This window comes from Sarcophilus harrisii, chromosome 5 (genome assembly GCF_902635505.1).
Source record: "Sarcophilus harrisii chromosome 5, mSarHar1.11, whole genome shotgun sequence".
Taxonomy (NCBI): domain Eukaryota; kingdom Metazoa; phylum Chordata; class Mammalia; order Dasyuromorphia; family Dasyuridae; genus Sarcophilus; species Sarcophilus harrisii.
The window spans coordinates 211,298,070-211,322,909 of NC_045430.1; the positions used below are offsets into that span (position 1 = coordinate 211,298,070).

Here is a 24,840-nt window from a genome sequence, read left to right on the forward strand (position 1 = left end):
AACTGAAAATAAGTGATTGTTTAATTGCTAAATTTGATGGCCTTTTTCTCGATCTTTATTTATTTTTTTGACCTGCTTTTGATACCGTTATTAACTGAGACAGTTTTTTCCCCTCTGTTGGTAGGGATGACACTTGTTTTCTCCTAGTTCACCACTTGGCTGAATGATTTTTTGGTCTCATTTACTGCTAGAATCCTTTTGCTAGAAATATTTCTCCATCTTGAACCTTCTCTTTTCTTTTGTCTCTAGAAACTCTCCCCTAGAGATCATCCATTCTAATGGGTTCATATATCATCTCCCATAAATGACTTCCAAATCTAGATAGCCATCATGAATATATTAATATTTTCTAGTTACACATTGATAAATACTTGGGAGATATTTCTTCTTGGGGGATGTTCCTTGGCATCTCAAATTGAATGATCAAAATGGAAAGAATTATTTCTCTTTTCACAACCTCCCCTTCTCCTTTAAAGGTCATTTGTGGACTTGGCTAGTCTCCTAGCACCCAGGTTACCTTGGAGTTGTCCCTGAGTCTTCCTTTTTTCCTTAACCTTCATACATAATTATCATGCCTCATAACATAGCATCTGTCCCCTTTTCTTCACACATACATTAACAACCTGGGCTCAGGCACTAATCACCTATATCTTTCATTTCTGTAACAGTCTGCAAATTGGCTTTATTGTTTCCAGTCTCTCCCCTTTTTAATTCAGTTGCCAAAATAATCTTCCCAAGACACAGAACTGATCATTTCACTTCCCAGATTTCCCCTGGCTTCCTGTTGCCTGTAGTATAAAATATAAACTCCTTAGACTTGGATAAAAGACCTACAGTCTAGCTTTTATCTCTCTGCCTATCTTTATTTTCTAGTATTTCTCTTTAAAAACTACATCTCAGCCAGATGCTAGAGGATATTAATTGCTACATGAATGTGATACTTCATGCTTTTTATATATTCAATCCCTATTTTGGAATATCAGAGTCTTCTCATCTCTACCTCTCACAATCCCTATCTTTTCTTAAGACCAAGTGCAGGTGCTACTTCTTCTATGAAATCTTTCTTGATTCCATTCCATATTGGTATTCTCTCCATGCTTAATTTTCCATATGGTAGAGGTAGAGCATAGTGGACCTGGATCCACTTTATGGATCATAAAAACCTGAGTTCAAATATAGCCTCAGATAGTCACTGGCTGTGTGACCCTAGATAAATCATTTAACCTGCTAACTTTAGGATCCTCAACTGTAAAATGGGGATAATAATAACACCAACTTCTCAAAACTATTTTAAATATCAAATGAGATAATATTTGTAAGCATATGACACTAGAAGGTAGTTATAAGTGGATATTGGTTTCTTTCTTCTTCCCTCCTTCCTTCAACATTTACTATTGTATATGTTGTTCCCTCTTTATCCTCCCCCCTCTCTTTTCCCCACTCCCCAATAGCATATAAATTCTTTTCTTAGTAGGTTGATATTATAACATTTGTTAAAATAATGCTATGGATTAATAGAAACAGCAAAGAACAATAGAATAACAGCATGTGGATTCTTAAAGGACAGTGGCTCATATATAGAGGAGGGGGGAGAAAAAGTATTGCTTGATATAGCACCTACTATATGCCTGTGCTAAGTGTTTTAAAATATATTATTAGTACCTATACCATTTGATCCTCACAACAACCTTGATATTATTATCACCATTTTACAGTTAAGGAAACTAAGGCAGACGGATTAAGTGGTTTGCCCATAGTCACACAACTAACTAGCCTTTAGGGCCAGATCTGGATTTCTGATTTTAAACCTACTGCTCTGTTTTCTGCACCAACTAATATTTTTATTAGAGAGACTTAGGGATGTGTCCCTCCTAATTTTGTTTTATTTTAAAATAATTTTTACGATGACTTTGATAAAAGAATAGAAGACAAGTTTATTAAATATAGTGATGATGGAAAGGAATGATGGCTAATTACTAAATGACTCAAATTCCAAAAAAGAATCTCAATAGGATATGACAGGCCAAATTTAATAAGATTAAATTTAATAGGAATAAATATAAGGCATTATCCTTAGATTCAAAACATTAATTGCACAAGTACAGAATAGGCAAGCTAGGGCTAGGAAGCAGTTTATGTTTAAAAAACCTGGGAGGCTTAGTGGACCATGGGTACAATAAGAGTCAAGAAAAGCCCCCAAAGCTAAGGTTAACAGGCTACATTAAGAGAAGTAAAATGTTCAGAAAGAGGAAAGTGAAAATTCTGCTGCCTTCTAGCCTAAGTCAGGCCAGTGTATAGTTCTGAGAGTTATGTTTTTTAATGTGACTCTTCAGAGGAAAGTGATTAGAATTACAATGGCAAGAACCTAGGAGTGTTTAGTCTAGAGATAGAAAGATTTCTTGGGGTATGTTGCTGTGGAGGGGCAATGTTTTGCTTGAATTCATAGGGTAGGACTACAACAATTGAGAGATAGAGACAGATCTATGAGCTTATATCTTATATCTATGAAAATCTTCCTGAGTTTTGTAAAAGTGAAATAGGACAAAATGAGAGGTATTGAGTTCCTCATCATTTGAGATCTTCCAATATAGGATTTCTATTCAGATCCTATTTAGAATAAATATTCTCTGATGTTTCTTTGAATACAGTGAAATCTAGAATTTTCAGACTGAATTTTTTAGTAGTAACTCTGTTCAAAGACAGATTGGATAGTCTTTAAAATCAGATCTTCCTCTTAAAATATAGAGCGACCTTATTTGCCAACTTGCCTATGATCCTCACTTTATAAAGATAATTTCTTTAAACTTCAGAAGTAACCATCTTTCAGAGATGGTATTATTCCAAAAGTGATTTTTAGAGTCTGAATCACTCATAGTATTAGAAAGCAAAAATTCTCCCTAGCTTGGATCATATACACAGGAGGGTTAATACTACTATGATGCTACCTCTGCTTTGGGGGTCATGCACACTGTATGTGGTTTGTTCTATTTTCTACTAATTTCTCCTTTGTTTCCGTCTCTCCCCCCAAAATATTTACACACTGGCAGTGATTGCCACACTCATTTATTTTTCCCGTTTGTGAAAGCTGTTGTTGGTCTTTTTTCTCCTCTGCCTGATTTGCTTTCCATCAGTGTCACTGCCTTTTCAAAGAAGAGAGACAGGGGGCAGCTAGATGAGGAAGTGGTTAGAGCACAAGCCCAGAAGTCAGGAGGATCTAAGTTCAAATCTGGTTTCAGGCACTTAACACTTCCTAGTTGTGTGGCTCTGAGAAAATCACTTAACCCCAATTGCCTCAGCAAAAAAAAAAAAAAAAAAAAAAAAAAAAAAAAAAAAAAAAAAAAAAAAAAAAAAAAAAAAAAGAAGGGAGATAGAACAAGATAATAGATTGTATTCTACCAGGATCACACCTATAATGTTAATTACTGAATTCAGATCCTTGTTTTGGTTTTGGGCAAGGATCTTTAATAATGCTGTTAGAAGGAAAATTTGTAATGAATTCTCATAGATCTGACATGTACAAATGCATATCCCCTTTCTACAATGTTAGTAATCTGACATACTGCAAATTGACAAAAATCAAGAAGGGGTGATTTCTGATTTCAGTAAGTTGTATGTAAGCTACCATGGATTTGCTCTGAAGGTAGCCACAATTTTCTGAATCTCACTTTGTGTACCATGTATACAATTCAAGTAATGTGTTGGAATAGCTCTAGGACCAACCTAGAAATCTATATCTCATTGTGGCTTTGAATAAGACCTTTTTAGAGTACTATAAGCTGGTGTGTTAACTCAGACTAAAGCCCCAAGGCAGCATGATTAAGCAGGAACAAATTGGAATAATAGAAAATTTACTTCTGTTGAAAGGATAATAAGAGAACAATTTCTGGGCTGAAAATGGGATCATATACCAAGGTAATAGGGACAAGGTCTAACAAGCATATGCTTTATGTATCTCATAAATCATAATTATCCAGTGGGAGACATTATACCTCTTATCATTTTTGAGCTACTTACAAGAATTAGAACATAATATTTTTACTAATGCAAAATTTTGTTCAGTATCCATTTGTGAAAAAGGCTTAACCATGGACTTAATTGGATTGCCTTGCATGATCTTTGGAGCAGTTCTATTTTAAACAGTCACCCTCTCACAATCAAAGATTGTTATGTTTTCAGAGTCAGGTGTCAAAAATGCTTAATCACTCCTCTGTGGAATTTCTTAAATGAAAGTTAAAGTTGATCATATTTCTCCCCAATATTTTCATAGGACTTCCAGAATTTTCTTTTTTAGTTCTATTTCCTTGGTTCTTTTTCAGTGCTATTAAATTCAGTTCAAATCCACAAGCATTTATTAAGTAACTGCTTTATATAAGGCACTATGGTACAACATGAGTAACTAACATTAGGAAAAACTAAATGAAGTTGATTGAGCACAAAATGTCCCACTTCGAGTATGACTTCATGGGTAATTCAAGGCCAGTTCCAATGAGCTTGTGATGGAGAGAGCCATCTGCACCCAGAGAGAGGACCAACTATATATCACAACATAGTATTTTCACTTTCATTGTTGTTGTTTGTTTGCATTTTGTTTTCTTTCTCATTTTTTTCCTTTTTGATCTGATTTTTTATTGTGCAGTATGATAATTGTGGAAATATGTATAAAAGAATTGTACATATTTAACACATATTGGATTATTTGCCACCTAGGGAAGGGGATGGAGAAAGGGAGGCAGAAAAAATTGGGAACACAAGGTGTTTGCAAGGGTAAATGTCAAAAACTGTCTATGTATTTTTTTTTTAAATAAAAAAGCTTTATAAAAAAAGAGAATGATCTCATCTATATGATGGCTGATTTATTCTTTTGATAAAAGTTCTTGCCTGTTCCCCCCCACTCCATGAAATACAGGATAGAAGACAATTTTCAGAAATATGGGGGGAGGGGGAATGGAGATTTGCTCTTAAGAAGTTTAGTTTTCTAGACTGTAAACTTGTTGAAAGCCAGAACTGTATCTTATCTAAACTATCTTCTGATATAATGCTTTGCATATAACAGGTGCTTAATAAATATTCTTTAAATAAATTAATAATATTCAAGAACATTTAAGAAATCTCTTTATGTAGATGTGTACACATACATATGTAAGAGAGAAAACGTGTGTGTGTGTGTGTGTATGTGCATGTGTATGTGTGTTACTAATGACTAGTGACGAAGGTAGAAATATTTATTCTAGGAAACCAAAAATTAGTCCTTGTAACAGAATGTAATAAGCAGAAAGCGTGAGTCATAAATTTGCTAATTATTCTTTCCTTGTTGTGCATATTAGTCACTGTTGGGTCTTTGGCAAAATAAATATCTTGCCAAAGCATAGCAAGATTACAGACAAAAAAATCCTTATATGCTCCTGAACAATTTGTTGCTTTAGAAATGTCAGGTCTAGATGTTCCAAAACCTATGCACTGAAGAACAGGTTGCTCATATCGCAGTCTCTACTCTTTTATAACTTCTTTAAAGTTCCTTTTCTTCAGAGAATTTTAAAGAACAGAAGGACCTATAACTTTTGTACCTTTCTTTTTACCAGCCCCAAGGTCACAATTTTTGAGCAAAATATGTTGTATTCTAGGAGGCACCACAATATAGTAAAAACTGAAGCATAAAATTTAGAACCAAAAGCACTCAATTTGAATCCTGGTTTTACTACTTACTACTACTTATCTGAGTTTATGAACAAATAACTTCTTCATCTGAGGCTTAGCTCCATCTATAAAATAAAGGAGTGGGACTCAAAAGGGGGGAAGAATAGGAGGAATTGGGCAAAATTAAAAGCTACCATATACCTCAAATATAAAAATTAATTTCAGAGGTATTTGTTTACCATAATGACTGAAACCAAGAAAAACACAAAGATAGTTCTGGAAATTTGGCATTGCTTCATTTGCTGAATTTCAGAAAACTTCAGACATAAAAGTTTGCTGGGGAGACAAATTGCTCCACAGCTGTTCTCTGGGTTTGAGATTCATTAATACTTAGCCCAATGAAGACAGAAATGCCCTATAAAACTGCTGTTCTTATTTTCTCATCAAGAAGGTCTACATAGAGCTAAGCCAAACTGGTCAATGTCTGAAAACCTGAATGTTTTAAGCTACATCCTCTGAAATCATTTATTATTCATAGCACTAATACACCCTGGCATACAGCAAAATCTTTAAAATATTCCAATTACTCTGGGCTGCTTGTTTTTTCAAATTGTAATTGTTCTAACTGGAATACCTATGGTTGGTGCCAGAAGAGAAGTGTTTTAGTCACTTCTAAAGTGATAAGAGTGCTTTTGCATATAAGTGCTTAATAAATGTTCACTGAGTAAATTAAGGAATGATATTTAAAAACTCTTAAGAAAACACTTAAGAAAAACGTGTTTTTCCTTAAAAATCAGAGGAATCTTACCTGCAGAGGCACCAGAGGACAAACCCAAGCCCACAGTAAGGGTCCAAACAGATAGCCACTTCTCTAGAGGGGTAAAGTTCACACTGCAGCTTAATAGAACGGCAAAAGGCACTAGTGGCCGCATGGGACATCTATAAGACAAAAAAGCAATCAACTAAAATCATTGCCTAATAAAAGTAGGCCTTTCAGCACCTGGGATAGCGACTCTAACAGCTAATTTGAAGTTGTGCTGGAGTTAGTGGGAGTGAGCTACTATTAGACCCACTGAAAACATCTGGAAATTCAGCCCTGTTTGATGGGTTAGTAAGCCAGTACTCTGCCACTTACATCATGTGACTGGAATCTACATGCAGATATGTCCAGGTACACAAGGAAGTATCATTTGGGAATAAGAGAAGTATTCTTTCTTCACTATTGCTTTATTCTCCCTTAGGAGACTGTGACAAAGTAGAAAAACCCCTAGATTTGTTTTCCCACCATTATTTATTTTTTTATTATATACTAGATAGAAAGGGGATATAATAGTGATTGTTTCTTTTCACTCCTCCCTCCCCCCCAAAAAATCAAAAAACTTCTGTTCATCAAGGTCAAGATGGAATGGGAAAAATGTATAGAAATGTGTTTTGCTACCACTTTTCACTCTCAGCAAATCAATTCACCTGTCTCAGCCTCAGTTTCTTCTTTTGTTAAGATGGTAGTATTAATAGCTGGTCTGCCTATTTTACAGGGTTGCTATAGAGATAATGGGATTGAAAACAGTCAATTGTTAAATCCTGATATATTTAGTACTGCTATAATATGCAAAGCAGTGAAAACGAAAGATCTGAACAAACTTTTGACCAATTTTATACAGCAGGAATCAGAGTAAAGGGTACCTATTTAGTCTTAGTATTAAAAAAGCATGATTTCTTAAGAAGTATAGATCTCCTGTTTGTTGATAAACAATCAACTAGTTTCCTTTTCATCTAAGACTTTCCCATTCTTCCAGAATAATGGAACCATGTTAATGGTTATGCTTTCCTGAAGTTTTTTAGAAGTTTTTAGTGAGGCAGCTAGATGGCACAGTAGATGGAATACCGGCTCTAAAGTCAGGAAGATCTGAGTTCAATCCCAACCTCAGACACTTAACACTTCCTAACTGTGGGACCATGGGCAAGTCACTTAACCCCAATTGCCTCACAAAAAATTGTGCTACAAAATAGAAAAAGCAACCACAAACCCGATTTTTAAGTTTCCAAATGTGAATGACCTACAAAGTCATATTAAATGTGATAAATATGATGTTTTTCTCTACTCTCCTTAATAAAAAAATTAAAATAAAACAAGGGATTAGACTAGTAGGACTCCAATATTCCCCTTCTAAGCTTTGGATCAAGGATCTTATGATCCCTGTTTCCAACATCACCAGTTATGATGCACCTGGGCATCCATCCTCAGCCAAATCCAAAATTACACTCTTGCCACTAGACTCTCAATCAGTATATGATATGTGCTGTGCATAGCAGATAAACACTGTAATTTACAACCAAAACAATTAATTTTCTTGGAAGAGGCCATCTATCTAGCCAAGCCAGCTGGAAGGAAATACAATAGAGAAAGGGACAATATTAGGCCTGGAATTGACTGAATTTCAAGCAGGTGCCTGATGTTAAATGGAAAGCAGAATTTTATTCAATTCATTAAGCATTTTTTAACTCTCTACATAGTTGAAGGCATTATGGGAAGTGCTGGAAATATATAGTTAAAAATATCACAACCTCTGTCCTCAAGGAGCTTGTAATCTAGTAAGATAAAATAAATTGAACATAAAATATGGTGTTCCAAGTCTTAGTATAGTTTTACACGATTAAAGCTTAAGTAATTGAATGAACAGCATGTGATAAAAACATAGGAAAGGTCAAATGTAGAAATGAGAGATTTGGAAAGGGAGAAATCACTTTAAGTTAAGAAGAAGAAGAGAAAGCGAACAGACAGACTTGTAAAGTAAGTCTGTTCCAAACACAGAAGACTTCTCTGAAAGAAGTGGGAAAGACACAATGTGATTCGAGAATAGCTCATAATCCAATTTGGCTATTACTTAGTACAAATTGTGAAAATAAAGTAAAATAAAGTTGTACATGTAGGTAAAAGCCAAGTTGTGGTATTGTTTGAAAACCAGGCTAACAATACCGTGAATGATAGAATAGCATGATAAAAGCCTAAAGACAGGGAAATCAATTATCAGATTATTATAATAGTTCTATGACGAGGTGATCAGGGACTGAATTAGAGTGAGGTACTGGAATTGGAAAAGTAAGGAAGGGTAAAGGACTATTTAAGAAATAAAATCAATGATATATGTCAACTTGATGAAGGAGAAGATAAAATCAATGGGAATTCCAAAGTTTTGAGCTTTTGGAACAAGTAGGGTAGTAGTACCAATAGAAAGGGGCAGCTGGATGACAGAGTGAATAGAGTGCTGACAGTTTCAGACACGTATTACTTGTATAACCCTGGGCACTCCCTTTGCCTCAGTTTCCTCATCTGTATAATGAGCTAGAGAAGGAAATGGCAGTATTTTTTTGCCAAGAAAACCCCAAATGAGGTCAAAAAAAAGTTGGATATGATTGAAATCAATAACAACTATCAACAGGAAAGAAAGTGAAGTGTTTTGGGGGAAATGAATTTTTATTCCCAGGCCAGTCCTTTTCAGATGAATTGCTAATTAATCATGCTTAGTCTATCTTAATCCATTCTTATTGTGATTGATTTTTTTTTCCCTTTTGATTCTTGCCTAATGTCCTTACTTGCTGAAATAATTTTGAAGTTCTGACACTGCCAGTCACATTAACTGTCATATGTTAATTCCATTTGGCACATGTTAAATTCTAAGTTGGATTACTGTGTTTTTTTGTTTGTTTGTTTGTTTGTTTATTGCAACAGATAATAGATCAAACTAACAGCTGGAAATGTGAGCCTAGAACTTGGGAGAGAAGAAACAGTTGGAAAAGGTCTTTCCATTGCACTATATTGACTTCTAATCAAGCACTTACTATGTGCAAAATACATGGCTGGATACTAGGGGAGATATGAAAACAGTTCACTAAATTATCAATAATAAAAGTAATAGCATTTATATAGAACTTTAAAGTTTGCAAAGTGCTTCAGAAATATTACTCACAATGCTGGGAAATAGGTACCATTATTATCCTGATATCAGAATTGAGAAAACTGAGGTAGAGAGAGGTTATGATGTATTCAGGGTCCCACAGTTAATAAGAATCTAAAGTCAAATTTGAACTGAAGTCTCCCTGTTTGCAAGTCTAGTGTTCTATCTGCCTGCACCATACAGTTGTCTTCTCTTTTACTTACTACCATTTTTAAGGTTTTAACAGATTTTTATGCGTATATGATCCTATGTGAAACATTATGCTCCAAAACAAATGAAAGAGCTTTATAGGCTTGAGAGAGCTATGCAAGTTGTGTTGAATGTAAAACTTACCTTTACTCCAGCTAGCATTCCAGTTGTGGATACACTAAAGTCAAGATAAGCCAGTGTATCTGGGTTAGAAGGTTTGTAGATTTGGGCAGGCCGCTTCTTTGGCAAATCATCTGGAGACCAAAACAGAAGCTTTAACATGTCTGGCTTCAATTTTAGAATATTCAAAGAAAAGAAGTAGAGTATTTTAGCTTCAAAAGCGATCTAAACAGTCCACTGTAAATGCCAATTGATGAATTTGTTTACCTGTATCCAGTATGGGGGGCCACGTTCTGACATCCACCGCTGCTGCTGCCTCTCTGGATCTTAACAATTTGCATATTAGTTGTGTTGTCATCAAACAAGCAGAACGACTCACCTAAGGGGCAGGAAAATGACAAGGCATTTAGTAACATGCAAGTAAAAGGAGAGAAAGTCAAATCGAATCAATAACAGAATGAATAAGTAAAAATCAAATTTAAAAGAATAATTAATACCAGTGATTAATTTACTTATTTACTTTAAAGTACTTTAAAGTCTGATAATAATAGTATCTATTTCACAGAGTTGTGCTATTATTATTATCCTCATTTTACAGATGAGGAAACTGAGACCCAATGCTGTAATTACTACACTAGATGCCTTTAATAACAAATATTTAATAATATTTTATGTGTAAGGTACAGTATTACCTAAATCAGTTTTCTTCAACTTTTTTTTACTTGTGACCCCTTTTCACCCAAGAGAATTTTATGTGACCCCCTGTATATAAGATAGGTAAGCAAGCCAAACATTTAGTACTAATAAATCATAATTTCATGGTCCCCACATTCAGTTTATGAAACCCCGTATGAGCTTGTGGACCACATTTTAAGAAGCTGGGACTTAAAAATGAGGATTGCTGTGGTGAAAAAGTCTAACACCTTTACATTTATTAGCCAACCAACAAGCAGTTATCAAGTGCTTACTATATGTGCCAAAACAGATAGATAAAACAATCCCTGCCTTTAAGGAGCTCACCTGGTAATGAGAAATACTTGTATAAGTATGTGCAAGATACAGAGAGAGAACGGTAAATTATATTGGAATAATATATAGTTATGGTGTGTGAATTTATATATGGGTGTGCATTCTATGTAATGATAGGCTTTAGAATTAAAAGGCACTTTGGAAATAAGCTAGTCCAACCCTTTCCTTTTAGAGATAAAGAAACAGGAATAAATAAAAAAAATTGTCCAAGGTCACATAAGTAGTAAGTAACAGTCCTGGGATTCAAAACCAGACTCTTTGACCTCCAATGAAGTGATTTTTCCACTCTTAGTGATAAATCCCATTGCCTAATATGAACAAACCAAAGCTCTTACTAATGAATATGGGTTAAGGAGAGCAATTTCTTCCCAGGGAAGACCTAATATAAACATGTTAGGATAAAGCATGATGGAAAACTCATCATGTAAATTCCTCTCTCTATCAATGTTAGATCTAATGTAGAATATGGGATTCTCTCCATCCTTGGAATATCAGGTTGTTTAGTTATTTTTCAGGCATGTCTGATTCTTTGTGATTTTATTTGGGGTTTTCTTGATCTTTCTTACAATGGAATGATTTCCATTTCTTTTTCCAGCTAATTTTACAGATGAGGAAACCAAGGCAAACTAGTAAGTATCTCAGGCCGTATTGGAAAGATGAGCTTTCCTGTTTCCAGGTCTGGCACTTTATCCTAGCTGCCCCTGAGATGTCATCTCTACCTCTTATTTATAATCCATCATTTTCTTTCAAAGCATAGTTCTGGTGAAACTCCTCCAAGATTCCTTTCTTAATGACCCCCAAGTATTAATACCCTTTTTCTTACCCTTAAAATCATTTTGTATAGCTTTGTATGTGTTTTTACATTACATCCTCTTGGTAATATATTTCAGGGCAGAGTCTGTCACTTTCTATTCTTAGTATCCACAGGCTTGATAAAATGCCTGATTTATAGTAGAGTTTAATAAATATTTGTTGAGTTGAACAGAACTTTACCTGACAACTCAAACTCTAAAAAGGACATATGAATGAACTGCTCCCTATGGGGAAGGAAGAGGCTATTATTATTTTTATTATCTCTATATTATTCTTATTCTAAATGTCATCTCCACCTGTCAAGCAATAACTATTCCTTTGATTCTCAAAAAAGCTCTTTAAATTTGAGATAATATTCCTTGCCCAATACATAAAGTTGATTATGTTTCCTTAAGAAAGATCTGATCATCTTACTCAACCAATTCTAGTGGATTCCTATTGCCTTTAGAATTGACTCAAAACCCAACACAATCTGGCTCTAACCTATCTTTCCAACTTCATTTGGACATTATTCTTTCCCTTGTACTCTGGGAGACAGTTAAACTGATGTGTTTTTGTTCATCATTCACTCGATGCCTTTGTGATAGCCATTCCTCATGTACTAAATGTACTGCATCCTCACTCCCAGCTCATTGAATAATTGTCCTCTTTAGACATATCTCTAATACAATCTTCTACACAAAATCATTCCTAATCTCTCTCAAAAATGTTAGTGTCCTTCCTACTAAACTTCCTTGTTCCATACATCTATCACATATGCTACGCTCACTACATTTTCACATGTATTTGTTATTCTCTCCTCCCCTTTAGAATCTAAGATCTTTTCATATTGTAATGATTGCTTCGTTCTTTATAAATGTGTATCCCATATTTTGCACAGGGTGTAAGACATAGTTGAGGCTTCATAAATATTTGTTGATTGATTAAATCCTGTTGACTTCTCTTCCAGAAGATAATACACCAAAATGACTCATATTCAATCAGGACACACTGCAGAAATATTTATCCACAGCTAACAAAAGGAAAATAATGCTTTTGACATATCAGAGAAAACTTCTTTAAGAAATATTATCTCATTTCACTGTGGCTCAAACAGAAAACCCAGGTGGGTCCTCAGTGTCACTTGACAATTCTTGTACTGTAACCAACTTATAGTCTCATTTCCTAGAGTGATTACTCCAGATTTTTCTCTCTATTTTCAAGCCCCCAAGAGCATCTCCACAAAGATAACTTGCCTTCCTGTTTCAATGAAATATGAGCTTTGTTAAATCTGTCCCTATAAACTTAGCATTATTATCCACAGTCTACTTCTTCCCTTTGGTCAAAGAAGTGGTAATCCTAGACTTCTCTAAGGTTACTTTCGGTCCCTATGTCTGTTCTATGATGTCTTTTTCATAATATTGTTTCCAACAACCATATACCCCGCTCTGTCGTGTACTTAATCTCTCCTGATACACAGCCAGAAGGTACATCTAACACAGTGGATGGATAGTAGCATCAGAATTGAAAAGGCCCTTGAGAGATGACAGCATTGACATATCTAATAAGATGAAATCCAGTAAGGATAAATTTAAAGTCTTTCCTCTACCTAACAAAAATTAGCTTCACAAAAAAAGACAGGAATAGATGGAAGCATGAATAGAGAGTAGTGGTGCTGAAAAAGATCTGGTGATTTTAGTGGACTGCAAATTCCAATATGACCGTAGTATAAGATGGCAACCTAAAAAAGCTAATGAGATCTTGGGCTTCATTAAGAGAGGTATAGTTTCAGAAACAAAGATGCCAAAGTTTCACTGTACTCTGTCCCTGTTAGACCTTATGCAGAGGGTTGGATTGAGTGCTAGGTATCACTGTTAAAGGACACTGATAATTTGGAGAATATCCAAGGGACAGCAAAGAGGCTGGTGAAGGTCTACTCTGTGAAGGAGATTATATTTACTCTGCCTCCAGAAGACACATCTAGAAAATTTTGGTTTGACACTAAGAGAAATCTTCCTAACAATTAGAGAGCTCCCAAAGTGGATTGAGCTGCCCAGAAAAATAACAAGCCTCCCTCCTAAGACATCTCTGAGCAAAAAACTGGATGACCATTAATCAAGCATGCAACTTTTGATGAACAGTTTAGGTTAAAAGTGACCCTCAAGGCCCCTTCCAAATCTCGACTTCTATAAATTCTTTGTATCCTCCTTATCTATCCACAAACAATTCTGACAAATGGGAAGAGAAGTCTTCTCTGTGTTCTTCTGCCTTCAAGTACTGACATTCCCTTACCTTTTCTGTTCCTGCCACAGCTTGAAACTTGTTTTCCACATCAATACTCTGAAACAGCTCATTCACTGGTCACCAACAGTTGGCAGTTCCAATGGCCTTTATAAATCATTATCATCCTAATTTGGCATTTAGGCCCTCTCACAATCTGGTTCCAATATGTTCCTTCAGATTTACTTCACATCACTCCTCCTCATATGTAATACATTCCAGCCAAACTAACTTCTTTGTACATGATATTCTGATTCCTATGCACACAATATTCTCATATCTTACTTCTACCTCTTGAAATCACTACTGCCTTTTAAGATACAGCTCAGATGCAAATGACATGAGGCCTTTTTTGATTCCTCCTAGTTATTAGTGCCCCCATAATTATTTTGCATTGACTTATCTTTATATGTCTATATCTCTGGTAGAATGTAAATTCAGACCCTGAAGGAGAAAAGGAAGGTTGCATATTCCAGGTAAGTAAAAACACACCATTTCAAAAGAATCTGATGGAAACTGCTCATGATCTTGAATTCAATAGCCTTGGATTCTCTCCAAGATGAAACCCCTAGTGCTTCTTCTAGACTAAGCTGTACAACCATCCTTGAGAGAAGATCAGTGTGGAATGGGTCTATCTTTTTTACTACTAACAAGTGCAACTGATAGCCAACTAAACCCCAAAAAGGCCCTCTCGCTCCACCTCCCAGGTGGGAGCTTCTATGGGAGCTGCAGCTATAGTTACTGAAGACCCAGAAAAGTCAGTTCTTACCTTCAAAGTACCTGCCATTTTCAAATGGTCTTAGCATCAGAAATTGGCAAGATTTTACCAATGAAAATCATGCATTACATGTTTTGCCATTTCAGGTGAAACCTTTATAATACACACATACATACATAAATAATATATGTATGTGTAAGTGTGTGTGTGTATAAAAGGCAAATATATATATATATATATATATATATATGAAGGTTAACATTAGAATTTATATTAGAGTGTGAGCTCCTTAAGAACAGAGACTATCTTAATATTTTTCCATTGGTTTCCCAGCATATAGTACAATTTGCACATAACAATTTCATAATAAATGATTTTTTTATTTATTCAAGATCTTATTCTTATCTTATTCAAGATCCTTGAAAATTGGAACTGTTTTGTTTTTGTCTTTGTATCTCTATCTAGCACACACAGGCATTTGTGCCAAAAAAAACTTGATGATTTGAATTGATTTTTCTGTGTAATTTGACAATATAGAGCCTCCCCTAAGTTCAGAATTACTACACTCTTTCCAGTTCTCCAAATAATCATTTTTTGTCCCCTTTGCCACCTCCATATAGAGCCTCCCCTAAATTCAGAATTACTATACTCTTTCCAATTCTCCAAATGATCATTTTTTGTCTCCTTTGCTGCCTCCACACAATCTTCTTGATCTTCTGTTCCTGAATATTTCCTTTCTTCTCTTTATGCTCTCCTTTCATAGTCTATCAAACTTACAACTTCTCTTCTCTCAAGCAGATGATTCTTGAATTTCTCCCTAGACCAGATCTCTGAGTGACAAAGCCCAAATAATTCCCTTCTGGATTTTCCACCTCATCCTCAACATATTCATAATATCCTTATTACTTCTGTCCATTAATGTGCTTCTTCTGACTTTACTATTTGTTTGTGTCACCACCATCAAAATTTGGCACTTAATAAATACCCTATGAATTGTATTTATACATGGCCTTGAAATAGCTCTAGTAACTAATCTCTCTCTTAGGCATGCCTCTGGACAAAAAAAGGAGATGAAGAAAATTAGCTTGTCTTAATCTAAGGTAATGACTTACAGCACAAAAGTGAGGCATTCTCAATGGTTATTCTAGAGGGAAGTCCACTTTCTACCAAAATAAAAAAGCTGGAGTCATATTGTTGTCTAAGGAATACTCCAGCTAAATATGAAATGGCTTATCACCACAAATTTGGCCCCTCAGGCAATGAATTCTGGGGCTGATAACCATTTAATATTAAAACACTAAAAAGGAAGCCTAGAGACTCCTTCTGGGAGCCAATATGACAAAAATAAGCAGTGAATAGCTATAACTCTCTCATGCTCACCTTTGGGTAACCATAAAGTATCATTCAAAACAGGTTCTGGAATAGCAGAACCAGCAAGTAAATGCAGCAAACCGATCTTTTAGTCCAGGAAACTTGGAATATTTTTTTGGGGGAAATGGAGTCTATTTCTCTCAGATAAAGGTAAGACACAGTCCAGGATAAGTAGCTTCTCAGCAAGCCAGCAACAAGCCCTAGCTCAGCAAACTATCAGAAGATCCTGAAATCCAGTAAGGAAGAATGAGGAAATGCCAATACTGGTTATCCCAGCCCCATGTGCTTTAGTATAGCCAAAAGAGCCAGGAGTTTTCAGCTCTGGGAACCACCATGTCCTTTGGCACAGTCCTGGGCACAAGGCAGCTTCCAGAGGCTTGACTGCCATGCCCTTTAGTATAGCCTGGGGGGAAATGCAGAACCCTCCCCCCAGGCCTCAGTACCAGATAAGTTGCTAGACCCCTACAACCTCCAGCAACATTAGCCACTATCTTCCCATCTTCTCAATGTAGCACCAGACATGAAGTTCCCCCATAAGCATCCAGAGCATAAGTAAAAACTAAGATCTGCAGCCACTGTCACAAGAAGTGTAAGATAGTACTATTTCTATCCCAGAGCAGAGATACAAAAGTGCACTGAAGAAAACAACTACTTAAAGAGTATATTAGATAAAATGGAAAAGAAAGTACAAAAGCTAGTTGGGGAAAAGAACTCTATAAAAGTTAAAATTGGACAAGTGGAAATTAAAGGCTAAATGAGATATCAAAAATCAAATTCAAAAGAATGAAAGAAACAGAATAAACTATAAAATAGCTCATGGGGAAAACAACTGACCTGGAAAACATATTTAGGAGAAACAATATTAAAATCATTGGACTACCTGAAAGATATAATGAAAAATAGAATTTGCACAGCATCTTTCAAGAAACTATCAAGGAAAAGTGCCCTGATGTCCTGAAATCAGAGAACAAAAAACATCATTGAAAGAATTGACCAATCATTTCAAGAAAGAGATCCCAAAATAATAACACCAAAGAGCAATATAGCCTCAGAAGTATCAGATAAAGGGGAAAATACTACAAGTGGCTAGAAAGAAACAATTCAAATGTCAGGGAATCACAATCAGGATTACACAGGATTTGGCAGCTACACCATTAAAGGATCTTAGTCATGGACAATGATATTCTAGGAGGCAAAGGAGTTAGGACTATAGCAAAGCATCACTTACCTGGCAAAATTAAGTATAATACATTAAGGAAGGAAATGATCATTCAATGAAGTAGAAGAATTTCAAGCTTTCCTAAGGAGAAGAGCAGAGCTAAACCAAAAATTTTACCTCCACTATCAAGACTCAAGAGAAGCATAAACAAGTAAAAGGGAAAACAAGAGATTCAATAGAACCAAACTATTTACATCCCTACAGAATTCTTAAAATTTGTACCTTGTAATTCTTAAAAATTGCACCATTATTTCAGAAAAGTCTGGAAAGATTCACAAGAACTAAAGCTAAGTGAAATGAGCAAAACCAAGAGAACACTGTACACAGTAACAAGTAACATAGTACAACAAGATTATGTGATAGAATTGATTCTTCACAACAATGAGGTGATTCAAAACCATTTCAATAGACTTGTGATGAAAACTGCTATCCTTATCCAAGGAAAAAACTATCAAGGCTGACTGTGAATCAAAATGTTGTATTTCACCTTTTTTGTTGTCGGTGTTTGCTTGATTTTTTCTTTTTTGTGTTTTTTCCCTTTTGATCTGATTTTTCTTGCGCAGCCTGATGAATATGGAAATGTGTTTGGAAGAATTGCACATGTTGAAAACGATCTTTGCACTTATTTGGAAAAATAAAATGCTATTAATAAAAAGTGGATAGCAAAGTAGATAAAAAACCAGAATCCTGCAATATATTAAGAATCCTGCAATAAGGTGTTTACAGAAACACACTTGAAGCAGAGAGACACACAGAGACTAAAGGTAAAAGGCTTGAGCAGAATCTATTATGCTTTAGCTGAAGTGAAAAAAAAAAAAAAGCAGGGATATCAATCCTGATCTCAGAGTAAAAGCAAAAATAGACATAATTAAAAGAGATGAAGAAAACTATTGCTAAAAGGTACCATAGACCAAAGCTTCTTAAACTGTGGCTTGTAATCTCATACAAGGTCTCATAACTTAATATGGGAGTTATGAAATTATGATTTATTATCAATAAATGTTTGATTTGTATGCCTGTTTTATATACTTACATACCTGGGGTTGTGTAAAAATTTCTTAGGCAAAAAGGGGTTGTGAGTGGGAAAAGTTTAAGAAGCTCTGCCACAGAAATGAAGCAATATCCAAAGCTCAATATATATGCACCAAGGAGTATAGAATCCAAATTCCTCTAGAAGTTCAGTGAGTTATAGATAGACAACAAAACTACTAGAAGGGACCTCTCAGAACTTGATAAATCCAAACAAAAAGTAAACAGGAAAGAAACTAAGGAAGTAAATAGAATATTAGAAAAGTTAGATATGATAGACCTTTGGAGAAAGCAGAGTAGGAAGACAAAGTTATATACCTTTTTTTCTCAGCATCACAGGGGACCTACACAAAAACAGACCTTACAATAGGGCATAAAACCTCAAAATTGAATGTAAAAAAGGCATAAAATTTAAATGTATTCTTTTTATATCATAATGGAATAAAAGTTACATTCCACAAAGAGAAGTGGAAAATAGATTAGAATTAATTGAAAACTAAATAATCTTATCATAAAGAAGAAGTGGATCAAATAACAAATTATAGAAACAATCAATAATTTCATAAAAGAGCAATTCTATTTAAAATAACTGTAAACAAAATAAAATACTTAAGAATTTGTCTGCCAAGACAAACCCAGGAGGTATATGAACACAATTACAAAACACTTTTTACATATTTAAAATCAAATATAAACAATTGGAAAAATAATAATGCTCATCAGTAGCCACATCACTATAACAAAAATAACAATTCTGACTAAAATGATTTACTTATTCAGTGCAATACCCATCCAACTACAAAAAGACAGAGCTAGAAAACTATCTGACACTAGCTAAGAAATAGTATAGTATAGATTTGGTACACAAGACACAGTAGTTAATGACCACAGTAAAAGTGCTTGATAAACCTAAAAACACCAGCTCTTGGGATAAAAACTCACTATTTAACAAAAAACTGCTGGGAAAATTGGAAATCAATAAGATACAAACTATCCATAGACCAATCTCTCACAAAGATAAGGCTAAAATGGATGCATGATTTAGTCATAAAGGGTGATACTATAAGCAAATTAGAAAAGCAAGGAATTGTCTATCTGCCAGATCTATGGGGAGTGGAAGAATTCATGACCAAACAAGAGATAGATAGCATTATGAAATGCAATATTAAATTTAAAGGCGTTTTTTTTAAACAAACAAAACCAATGCAACCAAAAAAACAGGAAACTGGGAAATAATATTTCAAGTAAGTATGTCTGATAAAGCCCTCATTTCTCAAATACTGAGTCAAATTTATAAGAATCCAAGCTATTCCCCAACTGATAAATGGTTAAAGAATACAGGCAGTTTTCAGATGAAGAAATCAAAGCTATCTAAATGCATATGAAGAAGTGCTTAAAACCACTTTTGACTAGATAAATGCATATTGAAACAACTCTGAGATCCCACTTCACACCTATCAGGTTTGGCTAATATGACAAAAAAAAGAAAGTGATAAATCTTGGAAAAGATGTGGGAAAATTGGGACACTAATGCACACTTGGTAGAATTCTGAACTAATTCAACCATTCTGGAGATCAACTTGGAATTATGCCCAAAGGTCAACCAAACTGTTCATGCCCTTTGATCCAGAAATACCACTACTGCATTCCACAAAAATTATAAAAGAGGAAAAAGAATTTATAGGTACAAAAATATTTGTAGCAGTCCCCTGCATGATGGCAAAGTATTGGAAATTGAGGGGATGCCCATCATTCAGGAAATGGTTGAATAAGCTGTGGTATATGAATGTGATGAAATACTATTATGCAATAATAAATGATGAATCTTAAAAGACTTGTATGAATTTATGCAAAGTAATGAGCAGAACCAGGGAAACTTTTTACGCAGTATCAGCAACTATGTATGACTCAACTCTTCTCAGCAACACAATGATCTAAGATGAGTACAAAGGACTCACAAAGGAAAATGCTATCCACAACCAGATAAAAAAAAACTGATGGATTTTAAATACAGATCAAAACATATTTTTTTACCTTACTCTAGTCTTTCTTGTGTTTTTTTTCCACTTTGAATCTGTTTCTTCTTTCACAACTGTGACTAATATGTAAATATATTAGACATGATAGCACATATATAATCTATATCAAAATGCCTACCATTTGAAGAAAGAGGGGAGAAAAAAGTAAAACTCAACATCTTGCAAAAATGAACACTAAATATTTTCTTAACATGGAATGGGGGGAAATATTGTTTAAAAAAAAAAAAGCAAAAAGAAAACCTGCCAAATACTATGAGGACTCAGAAACTTTCAAATGCATGTAGACAGGAGCAGCCTTATGCTAAACTACAAAAGAGAGCATGCATTCTCTTGGTCTTCAGCTCATACAGCCAACCTCTGCCTTCCCAGAGAGCCTTACCTCCACAATCATCTTGACAGTCGGTAATGTCGTGGCAATGTTCTGGGGGTGGGGAGGTCGGACTGTTATTGGCACACAGCCTGCATATAGGCAGCCATAAAAAGCTGCAATTAGGTCTATTCCTGCATGAAGCACAAAACAGAAACTCTCAGCTGAAAATCAGATTGTTTAATCAGTCACCCCTGTCAGCATAAATACTACTTTGAAGTAACTTAGGAGAAGGTTAACTGAACAGCTAAGCTCTTTAACAGGCTTATTTTTCAGTCCCTCGTCACTATCTGTTAAGTTTCACTGACTGCATTCATTCTCGCTACTCTTTTGGGCATTTAATGCCCAAGGAGCCGCCAGAACTTTAATCTTTCCTTCATTTCTCAGAGAGATTTTTAAATTTTGTGATTATTACTAGTAAAAACATTTAATTACTATTGATTAAATAAGCAACAGCACATGCTTAACAGAATAAATTAGCAAATGGAATAAGTTTAAGCAAAAAGAACATCTTTGCAAATTGGAATTTCTTTTTGAAATTTGTAACTAACCCATCATGGAATTGTGCTGCCTAGAAATGTAGTGTCTAGAGCAGGGATCCTCAAACTACAGCCCGCGGGCCAGATGCAGCAGCTGAGGATGTTTATCCCCCTCACCCAGGACTTTGAAGTTTCTTTATTTAAAAGCCCACAAAACAAAGTTTTTGTTTTTACTATAGTCTGGGCCTCCAACAGTCTGAGGGCCAGTGAACTGGCCCCCTATTTAAAATTTTTGAGGACCCCTGGAGACCCTTGTACAAACTTCAATAATCTAATTTTAGTTTCCAGAGTAGAAAATGAAATGGGAACATCTAGGAATTTTTTAGGAATTGAATTCACTGTGAGAGGTTTTGGATTACACAGGTGTATTTGCTGATGAGCACCAGGGTACATTATAACAGGTTTCTTGGCAAGGTAGTGAGGTCATAGATGTCTGGAACCCTATATTTTGCCCTCTCACCTGGGGGGTAAACCAAGGCCACATGATCTCCATCTTGCAAGTGCCCTCTTTCCATCAACATAACAGCAATCTTCTCAGCTCGTTTATGCAGCTGGACACATGTCAAGGAGTTGGCTATCGTGCCCTGAATATTGAGAGAAGACCAGACCAGGTAAGGATTTGTGGCTTTTTCAATCCATCAATTACTTTGCTTTCTGACCAAGGGAGACACTATTTAGAAAGACAACTTAAAGACAACCTATTATAGATCAATTATGTCATGGAGTATAGGCTTTTCTCATAGACTTGTTTTGAGGAGAGCATTTAATAATTCTTATAATGCAATATAAATGTGTTATTATTATCATAATTAGCATTAGGATAGCTTTGAAACATGGAACTTCAAATAGTATAAGATATTTCACAGAATTTTAAGTTGGAAAGGACCTTTAATGGCTCTCTAGTCCAACCCTCACACAAAAAAGGAATACCTCTGTAACATACTCGAGGAAAAGTCATACAAATTCTATGTGAAGGCCCCCAAGGAGAGGATCCCACCACCAGTCATCACTAGTTCATTCTACTGTTGGAAAGCTCTAATTAATATGGAGTTTTCTTTAATAAGAAGCCAAAATTAGCCTTTTCCCAACTTTGATCAACTATTCCTGGTTTTGTCCTTTGGGAGCATGTACATGAAATACTTGGATATTTCTTTAAATAATTATCTGAAATATGGCAGTAAATGCACCATTCTGGTGATTTAAGGACTTGGAATATCAATAAGGATCTATGATATTCCATAGCCAGATTCTGCAAAAATCATTACCCATACAAAAAAATTTATCAAAATCACAAGATAATAGGAAACTACATTTATCTAGAAGGAGTACTAAATAGTAGGTTTTTGAGAAAAAAAAAACATTGATAAAGAATGATTTCAAATAAGGATACAAGATTCAAAACAACAACAGCGACCATTTACATAGTACTTTAAGATTAAAAAAAACCTTTCTTTCTAATACTGTAGTGAAGGAAATGATGTAAGTAAAAATACCCCCATTTTACAGATGAAGAAACTGAGGTTTGGAGATTAAATAATACAATTTTTACAATAACATAGGGAGTATCTGAGTTAGAATTTGAATCCAGGTCAGGAATTTGAATCAAGTCTGGTACTCATGACACATAAAATAAACAGAAAACTATAGCAAAAATAAAAAAATAAAAACAACTCTGTAATTAAATGAAGATATAAGTTGCAGTCAGTATTTATATTTGTTCTTTGCATTCATATACTTCATACCATAATGTCCCAGCAGGGCTATTAAATCTGTGGCCCACCTCAATATCCTCAAATAAGGTACAAGCCAGATTATGACATAACAAAGAAATATTTAACAAAATAAACACACAATAGAACATAGAGAACATTAATACTTTTCTAGGTTAATATGTAGCCCACAGGGATCTTTATGGGTGGCTTATTGCTCCATTTCTATCTGAGTTTGACACCATTGGGGTATAGCATTTCCCAGGGTGAAGAAACTGCAATATAACTTTGTCTAATAGTTTTCTGTCCTCTTCAAATTGTAGTTTTAAAAGTTCAGTAGAAAAAAGGAGCCTGGAGCTTTTTATATAATAAGAAGCTATTTTTGTCAGCAGGAAGTCAGTTGTAAAAACCTCAGAAGTGGAAAAAAACTAATTAGAGTATAATCTCTATCCAGAATAGCCTATATGGATACAGGGAAATAGAGTATCATAGAAGAATTGCAACTAGAAGGATGATTCTTGAAAGAAGATTGTCATGGGATTTGCCAGATTTAGGAAATTGCTCTGAAATCTGATTTTCATTCCTTTTTTTTTTCTGGGACACCACTGGATTAAGACAGCATGATAGTATAACGGGATGAGGGGGCAACTTGAAGCTCAAGGCAATGGAATAAAAAAAGCTGTGCAATAGGAGTTTGATTTTTCTTTGAAGGTACTAATTGAATAATTAGCTAGCTTAAAAAAAAACCAAAACATCTTTTTTTGATAAGCAATATATAATCATTTGTGCTGGCTGTTTCTGAAGAGAAACATAAGTGACTTCACATAAGTGAATGGGTTTGAAGATGTAAAAATCAAAAGTCTAAGTTTCCTTAAACTATGACTGAGACAGTTAAATGTACTGAAAGTAGATACTTGTATTTCAGTGTGGATATTTTGCATTTGTCCAAAGAGTTAATTTTCTAGATGAGGCTCCTTAAATTGCCGCTTTAATTTTCAACCTTTCCACATATATTTTTTCTGTTTGGTGTAAACACCAAAAAAAAGACAAAAAAAGCTTCACATGACCATTCAAGTCTCCTTTGTTTCTCTTCCTTTTTTGTAGTCAAAATCCTAGAAAGAGCTGGTGTCTTCATTTTCTCCCCTCACTTCTCAACCCCATGCAAGCTAGCTTCTGATCTCACACTCAACTGTTCTCTCTAAAGACACAATAACTGTTTAGCTGCAAATTTGGTGACCTTTTGGGGGGATCTTTTCTTTAGCTCCTCGCAACATTTGATATTATTAGTCACTCTTCTCCTGGATACCCTTTCCTCTCACTTTGTCCTCTTCCTATTACTTGGGAGTCCTCATGTTTTATTAAGTCATTATCCGTGTTACAGACATGAACCATCAAGTCACAAATTTTCTATCCTGGGACCTCTTCTTCTCTTCTCATTCTAGAACTACTCTGTGATTTCATCGACTTACAAAGCTTCCATGATCATCTTTATGCAGAGGACTCTTCTTGAGTTCCAGTTCTATGTTACGATTGGTCTATTTGAATATTTCCAACTCAATGTCCTCTGTAGATCTCATACTCAATATGCTCCCAACAGAACTGTCTCCTTTCCCCAAACCTACCCCTCTTCTGAACTGCCTTACTTTTGATGAAAGCACTACCATCCTTCTAGATACCCAAATTTATCTCCCTGACTACTCATGTTCCTTCCTACTACCTATCTCATCTACTGTCAAATCTGGTCAGTTTTACATGTACAACATTACTCTGTCTAGTTTTCTCCAATAATGTGGCTACCACTGTATATATCCCCATAAACTGTACCTAGGACTCCTAGGTTTTTCCCAGG

The 24,840-nt window shown here is 35.1% G+C and overlaps 1 protein-coding gene across 8 annotated transcripts in view; it reads right to left on the bottom strand.

The window, feature by feature from the left end:
- The window catches only part of DIP2C (disco interacting protein 2 homolog C), a 581,014-nt gene that overhangs the window by 75,708 nt on the left and 480,466 nt on the right, over positions 1 to 24,840 (bottom strand). For all 8 annotated transcript variants that reach the window (XM_031939601.1, XM_012551185.3, XM_023505023.2 and 5 more), the window contains 5 exons: positions 21,743 to 21,866; positions 20,756 to 20,877; positions 10,167 to 10,278; positions 9,924 to 10,033; positions 6,443 to 6,573 (listed from right to left, as the gene is read on the bottom strand). In XM_031939601.1, coding sequence (XP_031795461.1) covers positions 6,443 to 6,573; positions 9,924 to 10,033; positions 10,167 to 10,278; positions 20,756 to 20,877; positions 21,743 to 21,866 — 599 coding nt within the window. The remainder of the gene's footprint in view (positions 1 to 6,442; positions 6,574 to 9,923; positions 10,034 to 10,166; positions 10,279 to 20,755; positions 20,878 to 21,742; positions 21,867 to 24,840) is intronic.